This window comes from Mesocricetus auratus, unplaced genomic scaffold (genome assembly GCF_017639785.1).
Source record: "Mesocricetus auratus isolate SY011 unplaced genomic scaffold, BCM_Maur_2.0 Super-Scaffold_100023, whole genome shotgun sequence".
In the NCBI taxonomy this organism is placed as follows: Eukaryota; Metazoa; Chordata; class Mammalia; order Rodentia; family Cricetidae; genus Mesocricetus; species Mesocricetus auratus.
In genome coordinates this window covers 25,668,492-25,689,150 of record NW_024429204.1, presented here as the reverse complement: position 1 = coordinate 25,689,150, position 20,659 = coordinate 25,668,492, and the positions used below count along the sequence as shown (strand labels likewise).

Sequence of the window (20,659 nt, the reverse complement as noted above, 5' to 3'; positions counted from 1 at the left end):
TCTCAAAAATCGATCACATACTTGGCAACATATCCAACCTCAGCAGCATCAAAAAAATTGGAATAACTCCATGCATCTTATCAGACCGACATGCTTTAAAATTAGAATTCAACAACAACACAAATTGCAGAAAACCTACAAACTCGTGATAATTGAATAATGCACAACTGCACCATTCCTGGGTCAAAGAAGAAATAAAAAAGAAATTAAAGACTTCTTAGAATTCAATGAGAATGAAGACACAACATACCCAAACCTATGGGACACTTTGAAAACAGTGCTACGGGGGAAGTTCATAGCACTAAGTGCCCACATGAAGAAACTGGAGAATAGTTATACTAGAGAATTAACAGCACAGCTGAAAGCTCTAGAACACAAAGAAGCAAACTCCCCCAGGAGGAGTAGATGCCAGGAAATAATCAAATTGAGGGCTGAAATCAATAAAGTAGAAACTAGGAAAACAATACAAAGAATCAATGCAACGAAGAGTTGGTTCTTTGAGAAAATCAACAAGATAGACAAACCTTTGTCCAAACTTACCAAACAGCAGAGAGTGAACATGCAAATTAACAAAATCAGAAATGAAAAGGGGGACATAACAACGGACTCTGAGGAAATTCAGAGAATCATCAGGTCATACTTTGAAAATCTGTACTCCACAAAATTTGAAAATTTAAAGGAAATGGATGACTTCCTAGATAGCTATCACTTGCCAAAATTAAATCAAGATCAGATAAGCAATTTAAATAGACCTATAACCCCTATGGAAATAGAAGCAGTCGTCAAAAGTCTCCCAACTAAAAAAAAGCCCAGGTCCAGATGGCCTCAGTGCAGAATTCTACCAGAAATTCAAAGAAAAGCTTATACCAATTCTTCTCAAAGTATTCCATGCAATAGAAGCAGAAGGGTTTTTGCCAAACTCTTTCTATGAGGTTTCAATAACCTTGATCCCCAAGCCACACAAAGACACAACTAAGAAAGAGAACTTCAGACCAATATCCCTCATGAACATTGATGCAAAAATACTCAATAAAATACTGGCAAATCGGATCCAAGAACACATCAAAACAATCATTCACCACGATCAAGTAGGTTTCATCCCAGGGATGCAGGGATGGTTCAACATACGAAAATCCATCAACGTAATCCATCATATAAACAAGCTGAAAAACAAAAATCACATGATCATCTCACTAGATGCTGAAAAAGCCTTCGACAAAATCCAACACCCCTTCATGATAAAGGTCTTGGAGAGATCTGGGATAACAGGGACATACTTAAACATAATAAAAGCTATATACAGTAAACCAACAGCCAACATCAAACTAAATGTACAGAAACTCAACGCAATTCCTCTAAAATCAGGAACAAAACAAGGCTGTCCACTCTCTCCATACCTTTTCAATACTGTACTTGAAGTTCTTGCCATTGCCATACGACAACAAAAGGGGGTCAAGGGGATACAAATTGGGAAGGAAGAGGTCAAACTTTCACTGTTTGCAGATGATATGATAGTTTACATAAATGACCAAAAGAACTCTACCAGGGAACTCTTACAGCTTATTAACACCTTCAGCAAAGTGGCAGGCTACAAGATCAACTCATGAAAATCAGTAGCCCTACTATATACAGATGATAAAAGAGCTGAGAAAGAAATCAGAGAAACATCACCCTTTACAATTGCCACAAACAACATTAAATACCTGGGGGTAACACTAACCAAACAAGTGAAAGACCTGTATTGCAAGAACTTTGAATCTTTAAAGAAAGAAATTAAAGAAGCCCTCAGAAAATGGAAAGATCTTCCATGCTCTTGGATAGGTAGGATCAATGTAGTAAAAATGGTAATCCTGCCAAAAGCAACCTACAGATTCAATGCAATCCCCATTAAAATCCCAGCACAATTCTTCACAGACCTTGAAAGAACAATAATCAATTTTGTATGGAAAAACAAAAGACCCAGGATAGCCAAAACAACCCTGTTCAACAAGGCAACGTCTGGAGGCATCACCATCCCTGACTTCAAGCTCTATTATAGAGCTATAGTCCTGAAAACAGCTTAGTATTGTCACAAAAATAGACAGGTAGACCAATGAAAACCCTGATATTAACGCACATATGTATGAACATCTGATCTTTGACAAAGAAGCTAAAAATATACAATGGAGTAAAGAAAGCATCTTAAACAAATGGTGCTGGCATAACTGGAGGCTGGCATGTAGAAGACTGTGGATTGATCCATGTTTATCGCCACGCACAAAACTTAAATGCAAATGGATCAAAGACCTCAACATAAATCCAGCCACACTGAACCTCTTAGAAGAGAAAGTGGGTGGTACCCTTGAACGAATTGGTACAGGAGACAGCTTCCTGAACATAACACCAGTAGCACAGACAGTGAGATCAACAATCAATAAATGGGACCTCCTGAAACTGAGAAGCTCTGTAAGGCAAAGGACACAGTCAGTAAGACAAAAAAGGCAGCCCACAGAATGGGAAAAAATATTCACTAACCCCACACCTGACAGAGGGTTGATCTCCATAATTTACAAAGAACCCAAGAAGCAAGTCTCCAAAACACCAAAGAATCCAATTAAAAAGTGGGCTGCAGAACTAAATAGAGAATTTTCAATAGAGGAGTCTAAAATGGCTGAGAGGCACTTGAGAAAGTGCTCAACATCCTTAGCCATCTGGGAAATGCAAATCAAAACAACTCTGAGATACCATCTCACTCCTGTCAGAATGGCTAAAATCAAAAACACCAATGACAATTTATGCTGGAGAGGATGTGGTGAAAGGGGAACATTCCTCCATTGCTGGTGGGAGTGCCAACTGGTTCAGCCACTTTGGAAATCAGTATGGAGATTCCTCAGGAAAATGGGAATAAACCTACCACAAGACGCAGCAACTCCACTCTTAGGCATATATCCAAAATATGCCCATTCATACAACAAGGATGTCTGTTCCACTATGTTCATAGCAGCATTATTTGTAATAGCTAGAACTTGGAAGTAACCTAGATGCCCCTCAACCGAAGAGTGGATAGAGAAAATGTGGCACATTTACATAATGGAGTACCATTCAGCAGAAAAAAAAACAATGGAATCCTGAGATTTGCAGGCAAATGGATAACACTAGAAGAAACCACCCTGAGTGAGATAACCCAGTCACAAAAAGAGAAACATGGCATGTACTCTCTCATATATGGATTTTAGACATAGATCTGGGGAGTGCCAGCCTACAATCCCACTGCCAGAGAGTCTGGGAAACAGAAACTTCATTCAGTGGCTGATGGAAAAAGAGGCAGACTCCCTTGGTTAAGTACTGAGCTGAACTCAAGAAAGCCAGTAACAGAGAGGGAGGACTGATGACCAAAGGAGTTAAGACTGGGCTGGTTTAACCCCAGAAACAGCTGACCTGACAAGGGTTAACTCTTGAATCCCAGGCTGATGCCTGGGAATCCAACATGGGACTGATCAAAACCCCCTGAATGTGGGTGTCAGTGAGGAGGCATAGGTAATCTATTGAGCCTTGGGCAGTAGATCAATACCCATCCCGAGTATACACATGGACTTTGGATTCCCATCCAACAATCTGAGATGAACTCTCACCCTGAACTCTTGTGCGGAGGGTCTATGCCCTGCCCTGGATGAAATGACAGTCTATGGACACCCTCATGGAGGGCCTCACCCTTCTTGGGGAAATGAGGGGATAATGGGGGAGTTGGGGGGAGGGCGCGGATGGAGGGGAGGGTAAGGGAGAGGGACCTGGAACTGACTTGTGAACCAACCATGTTTCTAATCTAAATTTAAACTTAAAAATAAAAAAATTAATAAAAAATAGAAACCACAAAAGAATATCAATTAAATACATAAAGAAAATCCCAAAACAAAGAAACAAATAAGCAAATTAAACAAGACAACCACAAAAGATGCTTGTCTCCTCCATCATTTTAGTCTCTCCATGCCCTCTTCATTCATCTTAGTGACATTGGGAGCCCCTGTATCCTGCAATATACTCCTTTATCCAAATGGCTTCATTTGCAAATGCTCATTGTTACTGGTCTGGTTCAATGTCTCTGGCTTCTGGTACCACAACCAATACTGGACCCTCACTGAAGTTCCTCTCAGATCCTGCTGTTCCAAGAGTCATGGTGATCCTGTGACTGTTGTACCACAAGACCAGTCTCTTCATGCACTCCAGCATATCATAGATGGGGTAGATATTTCGGTGGGTCAGCTGAAAGCCTGGGTGGCAGCTGATCTGGTCAGTTAGGCTGTTGGGATCATCCCCATCATGTGAGGGGCTAAGCCATCTTTCCCATGCCTGTGATAAGGGATGTTCTCAGATTTCCCCAATAAAAGGGGGTAGGTATTCTATGAGGGGTCACATCAGCAATGGGCAGGGTTAGTTCTCTGGTGTGGAAGCTGGCTCTCCCTGGGTCAGTTAAGGCTAGGGAAAGCTGGTTAGCTCAGTTGCTTAGACTGCTTTCTGATGCTCTCATTTATAATGTTTATTACATAGGATTAGCAAATATTGAGAAGTTCCACAATAGACATAATTGTTTGGTACCATGTTTTGTTCTGAGTGCAGGGTAGATGCTGCAGACACAGAAATGTGACCATACTGTGTGACCCCAAGACTGAGTCTCAAGCACCAATCAGGTCATCAAACACTGACAGTTGGGGTGATAGAGAGTAGAAAAAGATGCCAACTCGGCAAACACGTCAATATGGAAGTGTGATCAAATGCATTACATGTATATATGAAGTTCTCAAACATCAAACAGTATCTAAGAAAAGGAAAATTGTGCATAAAAATTAAAAGGATCTTAAATCCCAGGGAATTCCTAACTAGGATTCTATCTGGTTCAAAATATGAACGAAATGAAAGTTAAAGGTGTCCTTAGGAATTAGTGTTTTCAGGCATGTAGTTCCCAGCTCCCCAGAAGATAATAAGCAACAGGATAGAAATGACAAAGACATCCCACTGCCCGATAGAGACAAGACTGGGATGAGGAGATGCAGTCTCACCCACAGCTGACAGAGACTAAGCTCCTGCCCAGAATCCCAGGTTTGAACATGGGTGGAGCTGTCAGCACTGAGTGTGGAGTATGAGAATGAGTCCCTCAGTGCAGAAGGAGCCAGGAAATATTTGTTAAAATGAAGACATTGCAGCAGGGCTGGTGTATTGCTCAGGGACGGACACTAGCCTGGTATTCGTGGTGCTCTGGGTTCTGTTGCCTGGCCTCTCCAGGCTCACCTCCCAAATCTCAGTGTAGGTAAATATTGTCCTAAAGGGGGAGAAGCAATAACTGAACACGGGGACCAGGAGGAAGGGGAGTGAGAGACTGCTGGTGTTTCCTCATGAACTTTCTAGATTCATTTGACTTTTCAGTTACAGGCATTGTTGCTTTGATTAAAGGTAAACATAATTTTATGAGACAAAGAGTGGTATGAATCCCTAGGAATGTTTTGTCTCCCCAGGCTCAAGTCCAGGGACGTTGGCAAAGGAAGACAAAGAATTCAGTATCTATCCCAAAGGGTGCAGTGGTGGCCTACAAGAAGAAGAAACTGGTCTTTGATGATGACACTTGTGGTGAGCAGATGAGGGACCAAGTTGGGATGGTGTGTCCAAAGACCTGAACCTCCTCTTCTCTCCTGACTGTAGATCTGGAGGAGCAACTCTCACTGTCCCAGGCACATGTCTCTCCATCCTTAGACACCTCTAAGTATGGCCAAATTCCATTACTGCTATCTGTAGATGCAGAGATAGCCTCCTGTGAGGGAAGACACCCAACGTGCAGCTGTCGAGATAGATGAAGCCCAGGCTCAACCCCAGCCATCTCTAGTCATCCATGTCTAGCTAGTCAAAGTCCTGTGGCTCTCAGAAGCTCAGCAGGGTGACACCAGGCCCACCAGGTGATCTTTAAACCCCTGATAAATCACCATAAAATAATGGAATCAGAACCCAAATGAAACTATAGGCAGAATGCATGGACAACACAGCACAGGATTTTCTCCACAGCACAGGATTTTCTCCACGGCTGTTACTTGAAGTGTACCCACCCCACAAACACAACCATTTGAAATACTTACCTTGTAAATTCTGGTCAAGGGAAATTCCCAAGTAAATCTCTTAGTTGGTGGCAAAGACAAGGAAGAATTTACAGTGTAGTATAACTACTGGATGATGGATTCTAGAGAAAGATTGTCCACACTTTCATTGGCATCGTTGACAGAGTCATAGGGTGGGCACAGATCAGTACAGTTATATTGGATGATGGCTTCTAAAGAAAGATTGTCCAAACTCTATTGACCTCCTTGACGGAGTCATAGGTTGGGGACTGGGTACAGTATAGTACAGTTAGTGATTGATGGCTTCTAGAGAAAGATGGCCCACACTCTCTTGGCATCTTTGACAGAGTCATAGGATGAGGAATAGGTTCAAGGTTGCCGATGCCTTTGTAATGCCTGGGGGCGGGGGGATGCCCTTACAATTACAGATCATGCTAAGTGAAAAGAGTGTTCATTACTGATGAAAGAAAGTGAACACTTTATTATAAACATTGATAGCAAACAAGCAAACCAAATCTACCGATCTGATTAGATCAGATGTTGTTCCCAGAGAAGCAAGGCCATGTGTAGAGGCCAAACCCAGGGGATTTCCCTGGAAGATAAACTGTAAAGGCTGAGGTGGCATGGAAGGGAAATGTGATGTCCCATATAGAGGGTACTTAGCGGAGCCGAATAAAGGGGGGCATGTGAGAGAGGAGGTGATGATGGGAGGGGTTTCTGGGGTGAGGTCTGCTGAAGATGCAGAGAGTTGTTTGGTTAAGCAAAGAGCTTGGTGAACCTGAGGACTGAAGACAGTTTGGGGACAGATGGTTTGCCATCCCTTATTAAGTCCTTTCTGGTCTGTGATGAGGACTAAATTCCTGCTTGCCAGTGAGCACACTGTCCCAGCTGGGTCCCTCCCTGCTGTGCCTGATTGTGTAGACAAGATGCCCTGTTCGCCCCCTAGTGCTCAGAAGGTGACTTGCAGACACACTCTGAAGTTTGCTTTTTGTTTAACTTTGTTAGTTCACATGTTACTCTGGATACACTGCAAAACAATGCAGGATTGCCAGATGAGTGGATAAGGAGGGGACAGCTGGTAACTGAAGGCTGACAAGGAGCCGATAGGACAGGGCAGGAGGAAGCTGGTCAGCCTTACCTCATGGAGTGTTTATGTGTTCATTCCTGTTTTATGAGTAATGTTTAGTCTGCATTAAGTGTACTGTGTATATGCGATGCCCCAAGAAGGCCAGAAGATGGCGCTGCCATGTGGGTGTTGTCCTTTGCAAGAGCAGCAGTGTCTGTTAACTGTTGATCTGGCTTCCCTGCCCTCATGGGGAATTCTTGGATGTCAGAGGACTTGATGGTCACCTGGATGCCTATTGGGAATGCAGGTTTCAGGCTGGTGGGAGGGATTGGCTGGTAAAGGTGCTGTCCCCAGGCCTGATGCCTTGAGCTCCACCCACAGGTCCCACATGATGGAAGGAGATAACTGATTCCCTGTGTGGTCCTCTGACCTCTGCATGTGCTGTTAGCACACACACACACACACACACACACACACACACACGTAATTCAATAACTGTGAAACCCTGGTTCACAGGTCACAGAGGCTAGTGTCTAGGTTGACATCTTCCCTGGGGTTTGGCCTGAGAGTCCTGAAATGGGGAGTGGAGACTACAATAGCAGGTGTAACTTCATCTCTTCTAACCCAGTTTCTTTTTCATTCAGCCATTCTCCCTTTTGATAACTCCAAGAAGAAAACCTTCCCAGGTATGTTCCCTGGGTTCCCAAGTGTTTCTGTTGCCCCAGCTATGAGTGTTAGATCTGGAAGGATGGACAGACATTTGCTTTGTTGCACAGGATCTACCTGGCGATGGATTTATCATAGGGAATTTCTCGTGAAAGTGGAATTGCATCGTGAAAAGAGAGGGTGGATGGAGGAGTTGGGAAGGTCAGAGATGGGGAGGGATGGAGAGAGTGAGTCTTGGTGAGTGAACCCTTCTCTTTCTCTCTGCAGTCCCACAGACTAGAGGATTGCTAGGTGAGTGAATGCTTCTGTGTCTTGAAAGTCAAACTTGCTCCTTCATGGTGACAACCAAATAACAAAAACCCACCTGACTGCCCCTACCCAAGGTCTACAGATCTGGTCTTCTGCACAAAGGGTCAGGGTGGAGGATTGAGAAATTTCTGGGCTATACCAGAAGCAATGTCAAATACTAATTCTTGGGCGGGCAATGTATTTTCTCTTTCTAGTTTGTGAGATAAATAACATCTCTCCAATTGGTGAGTATGTGTCTGATGGGGTTGTTATGGAGATCTGGGCCATCTTACTGTGCCCCCCCTATCCCTGGCTCTGGTTCCTGCGGGAGGGTAAAGGTCATGGAAGACTGGATGGGGCAGGAGGAGAAGCAGGAGAGGGAATCTCCTACGTGTGTTCTTCTTTTCTAGGAAGGTTAGATGAACCCTTGCATAATGGTGAGTTTCTTTCTTTTGGGGGAGAGGGTTTGTGTGTGTGTGTGTGTGTGTGTGTGTGTGTGTGTGTGTGTGTGTAGTGTGTGTGTATGTTTTATTTTTTTCTTAAGGGAACATGGGCTGGGCTATGATCAGGAAACCCCAGGCTTGGAACTCATATGACAACTTTTTTTTTGAACCCAGAATATATTCCCCTTTTTAGTTAGTTTGACTCACACATCAACTGTCTGCACTAATGTTTCGTTGAGGATTTACCAGGAAGCAGGCAGCACTCCAGCGAGGGCAATGTGAAATAATCAGATGAGAGTGTCCATGCCTCTGAGCTTCCACTATGGTCTCTCTCTCACTCACAGATCACCTAGAGGACACTTGGCAAGAATCAGGGTTTCCCAAAACACAATGTTTGGCTATTTCTCCATAGACAGTAGAGATTCTTACTAATAAGACACTCTCTTAAGTGCCAGGTGCCTGACACACAAAGTCCATGACCCCTCATCATGTCCCCATTTGTCATTCTTGGAAACTGATTGGGAATTGCTGAGTGCTGCCATCTCTGGGGTCCAACAGGACACTTCCTTCCTGACATCCCAGAATGAACACTTTCCTCCCACCTGTGCTAAGCAGTTTTCAGGAATCCCATCTGCACTCCCAGGGCTGTGCCCCCTCTTTCCAGAGCTCTGCAGCTGCTTACTGTCTAGTACTGTTAGCTTCATGATATTTGCGTCACTGGGGCCCAGGAAGGGTATGCCTGTAGCCACTGGAAATGGTACTGCAGGTAAGGGCTTGCCATGTCGGGAATATTTAACTGCACAATTGCTCTTACTTTCTGATTCGTGTTTCTGTCTGTGAGCAGATTTCCAGCATCTACAAAATGAGATTTCTGAGAAAACAGGGTTACTGGCCATGCTTTCAAAGGACGTTCAACATGCTGTGTTCTCTAGTCTCCTGCCCATGCTAGGAGACAGGGACACTCTGTATGACCTGATGTCCATGGTGAGATTTCCATAGCTTTCTAGAGATGATCAAACCTGTAAAGGACAGTTTGGGTGATGGGGTGCCAAGATACATGAGGGAGGAGGGATGCCCATGGTATCCAGGAGACTGAGAAAGATGTCAAAGTCTGTGATAAGGGCTCCTTGTTCAGTGATGAGGGCTGGGGGTGGGTGCCTTGAATTCTGCTCAGGATCCCCCTGGGGAGGCAGAACCTTTAGTCTGTGCCTTGCATAAATCCTCTGGACATAGGCACATGACACCATAATGGTTTTGAGCCTGATTGGTAGGCTGAACCTACTTTCAGGAAGGTTACAAGTTCAAGGCCTTCCTGGGCTACATAGCAGGTTTAGAGCTGGTGTGGACAACAGCATGAGACCCCGTGATATAACAGAGAAAAATGGAGATAATAGGGAGCCAGGCTGTGTCTTCATGGCAGAGGAGTGGTCCAGCATATATAAAGTCAACTGGACCCAGCAGTGTGGTGATGCTAACAGAACACCTGTCTCCTCTAGCTGGAGTTGGATCAGTTGGGGCACATGGATGGCCCAGGTGGTATGATCCTCTATGAGCTGCGAAAGGACTCACAGGATATCCTAAAGGACCTCATTCTTTATCTTCTTCAGGCCCTAATGGGTAAGATCTGGGGAAAGTAGGAGAGTCCCGGTTCTGGCTATCAGAGGGCTGCTTTAGATGCCACCTCCCCAGAGCTCTTGAGTTCTCATGACCATTCCCAATCCTCCTTCTCTCTAAGGTCAGCCAGGCTAGAATGATAATAGTCCTTGTACCACAGATGGAGGCCAATGTGTAGAAAGTGAGCAGTCACCAAGCTCCCAACACAGCCTTGGTGGAAGATGATTCCTGCCTTAGCCCTTAGATTTTCAGGCTCTGGGTCATGTCCTTAGGAGTCTAGAGCACAGTTCCAGGGCAGATGTCCTTTCTAGGGGAGTGAGCTTGACCTGAAGTCCAATGGGGAACATTGCTCTGTCCCAGAGTTCTCCTCTCGTTGGCTTCCTAGTTCATGGTGAGAGGCGAATACTGAATCTGTCATTCTGTTTCCTCACGTGTCTTTCCATCAGTGCTGAGTGATACCCAACTCAGTCTGCTGGCCCAGTCTGTGGAGAAGAGGCTCCTCCTCCACCAACGAGAGCTGGTAAGAATCCCCCATGGGGCTGGCATCCAGGGAGGGGGAGATGAAAGCAGGAAGTGGAAGAACTTTCTAGAAGAAAGTTTCCACAAGGAGAGGAACCAGGTAACCTGTGGTTGCCTTCTGTGTCTGAGGAGCAGGCAGGTTGGACCTGAACCTGTCATGAGCATCTCCGTACTTATGACGGCCTCAGAAGCAAGGTCTGCTAGGTCTAAATAGGAAGGCATCTCTGTGGGAAATGAGGAGATGAAAAGTCAGTTACATCCTTCTTTGTTTATTGTTACCATTTGCAAATTGTCTTTTGTCTCCACACATGTTAATCTATAAATGCAAAGGTGTGCTTAGCTGTATGCACACAGGCACACACGCACACACGCACATACACACACACACATTTATGCATACACACATGCACACAGACCTGTGCACGTGCACACAAACACACACACACACACACACACACACACACACACACACACACACACGACTCTTGTGCAGCACAGACTTCATTATTACCGTGATGTAGCTGCGGAAACTATACAAGGTGGCTTTGGGTCTTACTTAGTTCATTGCCTCCGGGATGCCCTGACAGAATATGTCTCAGTCTGGTATCACAGTCTGGTCTGCCCAACCTGAGAGTCTTTCTTGTAGGTGAAGAGCATCCTGGAGTCCAACTTCAAGTATTCCTGGAACATCCCCTTCACTCTGCAGCCTCAGCTCCTCACCCCACTCCAGGGGGAGGGCCTGGCCATTACTTACGGATTGCTGAGCGAGTGTGGCCTGCAGATGGAGCTGAAAAATCCCAGGTCAACTTGGGATCTGGAAGCCAAGATGCCCATGTCTGCGCTTTATGGGAGCCTGTCGTTCCTGCAGCAACTTGTAGAAGCCAAATCCTTCTCAGAGCCTGGCCTCAGTCTAGTCGATGCTGAGTCCTGGATGCATTTGGGATATGGACACAGAAGAGGGGATATTTTTGTAGATGTTCTAGGTGGGGGCATGAAGTATGCTAAAACTAAGGGTTCTTTTGAATTTTCCATTCATTCACAATTATATAAATAATATGTTTTGATTATATTCACCTCCCCCAGTGTCATTTTTTATGCATCTACTCCAAGCCCTTATCCACTATCTTCTCATTGAACATTTTTATGCTCTATTGCACTTAATTAGGGTTTTTTTTTGCAGGGCAATAGGATTATTAATCTGAGTAAGGAAAACTTCCCAGAGGCTACACTGTTGAGCAATGTGACTCCTCCCCCCAACACCATTAACTTCCTACAGTGTCCTAGGGAGGAGTGGGGCCTTATAGGCTCCTCCTCTATCCCGGGTGGAATATGAGTGGCCCTGGGCTCTCTTGGGCTAGTGCAGATAGCTGTTAGTACTGTGATTTTATGGGTGTAATAAACATTCTACATCCTTGCCATGTCCATGAGTATTTTTGCTGGTGTCTTTCACAACTCCTCAAATAGCAGGCTAAAGTTTTAAACATAGTCTTATATGTAAAATAAAATAAATGCTACTTTTACTTAATTGTGTGCACTTTGATTTGTTTGGGTGAAAGGTGTTGGTGTCAGTAACTTGAATTATGTCTGGAATAAATTTGGGATATTTTCAGGTAGATGGTTAATAATATGATCACATGGTACTTTTTCCAGACATCCTTGCTCATTTTATTCTCCTCCCTCCTTCTGTATTTATATCCTGTCCTCTTTCTAATTAGACCCCTCCCATTTCCTGCTGTTTCCCTCTCTGTTGCCTCCAACTGCCCTACAGTCAATGGTTACCTAAGACCTTCTCTGGTGGGGATGGCCAAGATGAGACTGGCCTGTGCCCATTTCATTGAGAAAGCCTCTTGACTGATGATTGACATGGAAGGGCCCAGCCCACTGTGGGAGGCACCATTGTAAGCAGGAGGACTTGGACTGCACAGGAAATGTTTGTGAGCGTTTGGGAGTGAGGAAGCCAGTCAGCAGCGTCTCTATGGTTCTTATATCCAAGTTCTTTCCCTGAGGGACGTCCTGACTTCCCTCAAAGGTAGACTGTGATCTGGGAGTGTCACATGAAATCAGTCCTTTCTTCCTTAACTTGCTTGTGGTCATGGTGATTATTACAACAACAGAAAGGAACTAGTATACTTTGATTACCTCCAATACCTAGAAGCCTGCAACAGTAGAGACTCCAAGCCATCCTTTTTAAAAATATATTTAAATTTCTGTGAGAATTTCATATGTGAGTACGTTTTTCTGGCATTTTTCTCACCTCCATCCATGTTTTAAATCCTCTGGGTTCATCACTCTGTAAAATTCATAAAACTCTTCTTTAACTATTGTTGTACACATGCACACATGTTTATACATGAATACATTTACGTGTACAAGCTTAGAGCTGACCACATGGGGTTGGATAACCTGTCAGGAGTTTGTCCCTGTGGAAGATTGATTCATCTCTCAGCTGCCATTAATTGTCATAGTTTTCCATTTGCAGTTAGGGCCATGTGAGAATTTCCCCCATCCACATTGTAAAGCTAACTTGTGTTGTCAGTGTGTAGGTCTGTGAGATTTCTTGAGTACAGGTTTCCTGTCATATCTGGAAGACAATCTCACAGCAGCCTCCCTGATCCTCTGGCTCTTACAATCATTCCATGCCCTCTTCTACAATGTTCCCTGAGAATTAGGTTAGGGCTAAGTTTATAGAGATATCAACTGTGGGTGGGGTGGTCAATTGTTCTCTTCATTTTGAAATGGTCCCTGTCTTAGTCACTATTCTATTGCTGTGGAAACACACCATGATCAAGGCATTTTATATCAAAGAGAACGTTGAAAGGGGCCTGGCTTACACTTTCACAGGATTAGTCCATCATCAAGCAGCTGGAGATACAGCTGAAATCATGCATGAGAACTCTCTGGTGTTGGGCAAAAAGAGAGAGAGGAACACTGGGCCCGGTGTCGGCTTTCAGAACTTCAAAGCCCACCCCCAGCTTCCCACCTCTTCCAAAATGATACAGCTACCCAACATGGCCATAGTCCTAATCTTTTCAACAGTATCCACTGAGGACTGAGTGTGTAAACCTATGAACCCATGTGAGTGGTTCTCATTCAGAACCCCACACTCTGTGCTGGGAAAGAAGATTGTTTGAGAAGGGACAGGAACTACAGTCAATTGTGAGAGAACAGATAACTATTCAGAGTGTGAAACCCAGAAACTGCTCTAACTTCCCCTGGTGTGGATGCTACCCTCCCCCAGCAAGAAGGAGGTATGAAAAAAACAAAAACAAAAACAAAAGAGCCTCCTTCTCGACCTATCTCAATTGTATCAATTCTCACCAAATTCACTGGGATCCCTTTTTCCCAGATGGGTAAGGATAGCTTCTTGTCTACACACTCATGGGACACATTGAAAGCAGTGCTAAGAGGAAAGTTCATAGCACTAAGTGCCCACACGAGGAAACTGGAGGATAGTCACACTAGAGAATTAATAGCACAACTCAAAGCTCTAGAATACAAAGAAGCAAACTCAAGCCAGAGGAGTAAGCTCCTGGAAATAATCAAGTTGAGGGCTGAAATCAATAAAGTAGAAATTAGGAAAACAATACAAGGAATCAATATAATGAAGAGTTGGTTCTTTGAGAAAATCAACAAGATAGACAATCCTTTATCCAAACTTACCAAATGGCAGAGTCTGAACATGCAAATTAACAATTCAGAAATGAAAAGAAAGACATAACAATGGACACTCAGGAAATCCAGAGAATCACCAGGTCATACTTTGAAAACCTGTACTACACAAAATTAGAAATTTAAAGGAAATGGACAATATCTGGATAGATATCATTTGCCAAAATTGAATCAAGAACAGATAAGCAATTTCAATGGATCTATAACCCCTCAGGAAATAAAAGCAGTCATCAAAAGTGTCCCAAGCAAAAACAAAAAACAAAAAACCAAAAAGCAAAACAAAGCAAAAAAACAGGTCCAGAAGGCCTCAGTGCAGAATTCTACCAGAAATTCAAAGAACAGCTTATCCAATTTCCCTCAAAATATTCCATGCAATAGAAGCAGAAAGGTCTTTGCAAACTCTTTTTACAAGGCTTCAATAACCTTGATACCAAAGCCACACAAAGACACAACTAAGAAAGAGAACTTAAGACCAATATACCTCATGAACATTGATGCAAAAATACTCAATAAAATATTGGCAAATTGGATCCAAGAATACATTAGAAATATCATTCACCATGATCAAGTAGGTTTCATCCCAGGGATGCAGGGATGGTTCAATAAACCAAAACCATCAATGTAATCTACCATATAAACAAACTGAGAAACAAAAATCACACGATCTTATCACTAGATGGTGAAACAGCTTTTGACAAAATCCAACACCCCTTCATGATAAAGGTCTTGGAGAGATCTGGGATAACAGGACATACCTAAACATAGTAAGAGCTATATACAGTAAGCCAACAACCAACATCAAACTAAATGCACACAGACTCAAGGCGATTCCTCTAAAATCAATAACAAGACAAGGCACACAGACTCAAGGCGATTCCTCTAAAATCAATAACAAGGCAAGCCTGTCCACTCTCTCCATACCTCTTCACTGTTGTACTTGAAGTTCTACCTAGAGCAATAAGACAACAAAAGGAGATCAAGGGGATACAAATTGGAAGTGAAGAGGTCAAACGTTCACTATTTGCAGATGATATGATAGTTTACATAAGTGACTGAAAAAACTGTACCACAGAACTCCTACAGCTGATAAATACCTTCAGCAAAGTGACAGGATACATCATCAACTCAAGAAAATCAGTAGCCTTACTATATACAGACAATAAAAGGACTGAAAAAGAAATCAGAGAAAGACCACTCTTTATAATCGCCACAAACAACATAAAATACCTTAGAGTAATTCTAACCAAACAAGTGAAGGACCTGTAAAGCAAAAACTTTGAGTCATTAAAGAAAGAAATTAAAGAAGACACCAGAAAATGGAAAGATCTCCCATGCTCTAGGATGGGTAGGATCAACATAGTAAAAACGGCAGTCTTGCCAAAAGCAATCTACATATTCATGCAATCCCCATTAAAATCCCAGCACAATTCTTCACAGACCTGAAAGAACAATTCTCAACTTTATATGGAAAAACAAAAGACCCACGATAGCCAAAACAACCCCGTTCAACAAAGCAATATCCGGAGACATCACCATCCCTGACTTCAAGCTCTATTATAGAGCTATATTCCTGAAAACAGCTTGGTATTGGCACAAAAATACATATGTAGACCAATGGAATCGGATTGAACACCCTGATATTATCCCATACACATATGAACACCTGATCTTTGACAAAGAAGCTAAAATTATACAATGGAAAAAAAAACATCTTCCACAAATTGGTGCTGGCATAACTGGATAGTGGCATGTAGAAGACTGCAGATAGATCCATGTCTATCACCATGCACAAAACTTAAGTACAAATGGATCAAAAACTTCAATATAAATCCACCCACACTGAACCTCTCAGAAGAGAAAGTGGTAGGTAGCCTTGATAGAATTGGTACATGAGACTGTAAGTTTCATGATTTTAAAATGTAAACTTGATCTGGTGTTTCTCTAGGGAATTAATATTTTAGTCCTTAACTCATATTTGAAGTTAAATTTTGTACTTGATCTTAGCCAAAATTACCTTTTTCATCCTGCTGTCGCTTTTTGTCAAGTGTTTGTTCATAGCAATGAGGGAAGTAATTGACACAGTGGGCATGCAGGACTCTTCTTCGGTGAAGTATCTGACACAGTGCGCGTGCGTATGGACGCTTCCTATTTTGCAACCACGTGTCACACCCAGCGCATGCATCAGAAGATGAGTGAATAGTTCCAGCTTCATTTTCCCCGCAATCTTGACCTAGACTTGTTTAGTTGGCTTTCTTTGCCAAAAGAGAGAGAGGAACTGTTTCCTGAGCCAGGAGAGCCTTGCAGGCACACCTTCAGCTGCTCTCTGGTGCTGACCCACGGTCTTTGGAGGGCGGATTTGAACACTGATTCTGTGCTCAGATCCCAGTTCTCAGAGAGAGGAGGTCATTCGTGTGCTTACATGTCCAGAAGATGGCACTGGACACTGACTCAAACCTGTTAAAGGAAACACAGTCGAGAGAACCACATCGCTTTGGTCCTGGAGTTTGTACAAACTGTGCCTGGATCAGAAAGTCTAAGGGCTGAGAGGGTCCACTTTTAGTTGCAGTTTCTCTAGAGGAGGAAAACCGGCTTCAACCTGGTAAGAGATAATTTTGAATATTTCTGTAGCAACAGGGTCTCAGTAAGGTGAAAATGTCTGACTCCTCCAGAGACACCCTCCTGGGTCCCGGGAGAGAGAGAGGAGGAATAGGATTTGGGCCTCTGATGCAGGCAATGGTCACACTCCGTGGGGCGGCAGGAGGGGATGCCTAAGGGTCAGGGGTCAGACCAAGTCAGGGTTCACAGGGAAGAGGCAGGCTAAGAGATGTCTAAGGCCATAGGGCCCAGGAGAGCGGGACCAGGAGGGACCCAAGGCGGTGGGACAGGGCCCGCAGTCCGTGCACCTCGGGGCAGTAGGGACAGCTGTTGGTTGGCTCTACCGGACTGACCTCCTACCGGATGCCAAGGACACTGCGCCTGCGCAAATGGGCTCTGGTCGCATGGAACTTCTTAGGATCCTGGGCAAAGGGATTCCAGCTTTGCCTCTGCTGGACCCAAAAGCCCTTTTCTGCTAGCTGGAGAGCGAGGTAATGCTTCAACTTGCCTTCCTAACCACACACATCCTCCCCATAGATCTCTCCTCCCCAGGATGGCTGCACCCAGCTTCTCAATGCATGGCTTTTCCTCTGTCCTGATACACGTGGTGACTCATGGGTGCTGCGAAACTCTCCACTTCTCCCCGCTCCCCCATCCAACCATGAAGAGAACGGGGCGTCAACACCGCCTGCTGAGCCATTCCCAGACCATTCCTGCCTCTAAGCCTGCAAACGTCGGGAACCATGCATTGCTTCTTCTACCCTGAAGACCCCACCATGCTTCTGCCTGCGGTCTCCCCTCGACAGACTAGATCAGTGCGAGTGCCGAACTCTCAGCCATTCTGAAGTGTCAAGTCTGTCTCTGCCCACGCCTGAACTTGCTGACTTGTAATAATTTCTTTCAGTAGCACCCCCCACCTGTCTCACCGGGGTTAAGTTTTTATTTTAATAGTACTGTATGTTTATAGGTTTACAAACGGCTCCTCTAGTCTGACAAGGAGCCACACCTGCTTCCTGCACCCTTCTCAACTCTGGGAGCTACACCTGAAGACTGAGATTCAAAGTTCCACTCCCCTTAACAACTCCCCCCCACACCCAGCTTCCTTCTTTCAGGCAAAGGGGTGGAGGTGCTGGAATCATATCGCAGGATTTCTTTAAAATTACCCATGCATAGATTTTATTTTATGTTATTTTTTTAAATTAGCATTTTTCTTAAACTACCATTGAGAAAATGTTAAGCAAAAAATGTTAAAATTCCACCAACATAAATACCGAGACACTTTACATTCTTGTGGGGTTTTTTGTTTTTTTGTACATCTTTAAAACCTCCTGTTTTATATTGACTGACAACACTTGGCAATTTGGAATGGTCATAGGTCAGACACCCACCTGAAAGCTACTTGCAAGATCATGGTTTGTACCTTTCTCCTGTCAGTTATACCTATCTGCACACACACACACACACACACACACACACACACACACACACACACTAAACTGCTGCCATTCCTTAGACTCTATGTACCATGGATTAATGGCATCCTAGAGCTTTCATCCAGTAACTGATGAAAGCAGAAACAGAGATATACACACAAGTACTGAGCTGAACTCCTGGAATTCAGTTGTAGAGAGGGAGGAATGATGAGCAAAGGAGTCAAGACCATCTTGAGGAAACCACAGAAACAGCTGACCTCAGAAAGTGGGAGCTCATGGACCCCAGTCAGACAGCTGGGTAAGCAGCATAGCACCCAACCAACCCCCAGAACGTGGGTGTCAGTTAGGACGCCTGGGCAGCCCATGGGACTTCTGACGGGGGAACCAGTATTTATCCCTGATGCAGGAATGGGCTTTGGGAGTGCATTCCAAAAGGAGGGATACTCTATTATCCTAGATACATGGGGGAGGTCCTAGGTCCTGCCCCAAATGATGTGACAGATTTTGATGATCCCTCATGGGAGGCCTCACTCTCCCTGTGGAGTCGATGGGGGGGGGAGTCGGTGGGGGGAATGGGAGAATGGGAGGGAGAGGGAACTGGGATTGATATGCAAAATAAGATTGTTTTTAATTTAAATATATATATTTAAATACACACACACAGAATTGGCCCATGCATAGATTTTTAATTTTCTATGCCCAGTGTTACTAGTTTTAACTTTTTAGCTAGTTTTAAATTTATTATATTTTTAACCATATGTAACAAAATAAAATTATAAAATTTAAAGTAGAGAATGTTCATGTAAACCGAGCCATCTATATTTTTTGTCTGTTCAGTTTTGTTTTCTTCTCTCTGTCACTGTGTCAGGGGCTCAGACTGACAGAGCTACATAGATGGAACTTTTAAATACGCATGTCTGGTTCTAGGGAAAAAGTGCCATAACCCAATGCTAGAGCCAACTTTCAAATAAAGAACAGCATAAAACCGTTCATCTGTATCATCCGAATTCAGGTCCAGAGATAAATTCTGAGCCCTGACCGTAAATGCAGCCACACCAGCCTGGGTGGTGACCGGCTGCTGTCAGCCAACGTCCCCAAACCATTTTTGTTCCGGATGCATGCTGGCAGCAAACTTACAAACACGCCAGAAAACACAGAAAAGACTTTCCAACCAAACGTGCATACACAAATTTCTCAGGAAATAGACAGAACGTTTCAGTGAGACAGTGCTTTCCAAACAGAAGCAACGTCATGCGGTCAAATGACTTTCCTAGGAGGCATCAGTTTGCTTGGGCTTCAGGGTGGAGATGATGACTCAGAGGGGCTTAATACCTGTTATTAATGTTATTATATCTCATGATAGTAATCAGAAGTACAAGGGAAAGTGTAAGTAGAAGAAAAAATTAAAATATTCAAGAGTACATATATATATATATATATATGTTAGTAAAGATGGATTTCTTCTAGATAAGACTTTTTTTCTAAGTTGAGTTGGCTGAATACTTCCAGAATGGAAAAGAAACACATGAAGCTAGGAAGCCTAAGGAGTTCTGGATAAACCGAGTGTGTTATGCAGAGTGTGTACAAGATGACATTTGTTTTATATGAGGACAATAGGTTATTATAACTTCCAAGGTCAAAGTTCAAACAACTATGTATTTAAATCACTAGAGTTCTCTTGTTATTGTCCTGCATTTGGTAATGTTTATAAGGACCAGCTTTAAGGGATAATGTACATCCATCCAAGATTCATTTAAAAACAGGTGGGTTTTGTTTAAGGTTCATCTATATCTTCTATAAACTGTTGTGGGATATTTGTACCCTGTGTGAAGGTTTATTGCTGTTATTGGTGCAATAAAAACCTGAACTGCCAATAGCTAGGCAGTGAATAGTTCCAACCTCGTTTTCTGACAATCTTGAACCAGACTTGTTCAGCTGGTTTTTGCTGTAAAAAGAGACTGTTTCCTAAGAACCCCCCCTTCTCTGAGCCAGGGGAGCCTTGCAGGCACACCTTCAGATGCTCTCTGGTGCTGACCCACGGTCTTTGGATGGTGGTTTTGAACACTGGTTCTGTGCTCAGAGCTCAGTTCTCAGAGAGAAGAGGTCATGTGTGTGCTTACATGTCTAGATGAGTGTGCTGAACACTGACTCAAACCTGTTAAAGCAAAACAAACACTGTGAGGAGAACCACGTTGGTTTGGTCCTGGAGTTTGCACCAACTGTAAATCAAAAGACACAGGGACTGAGAGGAGCTGAATTCAGTTGCACTTTCTCTAGAGGAGGAAAACC

At 43.6% G+C, this 20,659-nt stretch overlaps 1 protein-coding gene and 1 long non-coding RNA gene across 3 annotated transcripts in view; one reads left to right on the top strand and one right to left on the bottom strand.

The window, feature by feature from the left end:
- LOC101830534 (gasdermin-C) overlaps positions 1-12,193 on the top strand; it is a 29,577-nt gene extending 17,384 nt beyond the window's left edge. Inside the window, exons 5-13 of one of the 2 annotated variants that reach the window (XM_040730599.1) lie at positions 5,487-5,598; positions 7,788-7,829; positions 8,077-8,100; positions 8,313-8,342; positions 8,508-8,534; positions 9,385-9,524; positions 10,037-10,157; positions 10,601-10,674; positions 11,320-12,193. In XM_040730599.1, the coding sequence (XP_040586533.1) occupies positions 5,487-5,598; positions 7,788-7,829; positions 8,077-8,100; positions 8,313-8,342; positions 8,508-8,534; positions 9,385-9,524; positions 10,037-10,157; positions 10,601-10,674; positions 11,320-11,727 (978 nt within the window). In that variant the 3' untranslated portion in view covers positions 11,728-12,193. Of the gene's footprint in view, positions 1-5,486; positions 5,599-7,787; positions 7,830-8,076; positions 8,101-8,312; positions 8,535-9,384; positions 9,525-10,036; positions 10,158-10,600; positions 10,675-11,319 lie in introns of both variants that reach the window. The other variant, XM_040730598.1, reaches the window with a different exon arrangement.
- Positions 6,327-17,299, bottom strand: LOC121133702. The gene is made up of 3 exons (XR_005870672.1): positions 16,357-17,299; positions 11,428-11,600; positions 6,327-10,897 (listed from the first exon to the last, which is right to left on the bottom strand). It is a non-coding gene; the product is annotated as an uncharacterized LOC121133702 (long non-coding RNA).
- Positions 17,300-20,659: the final 3,360 nt, after the last annotated feature.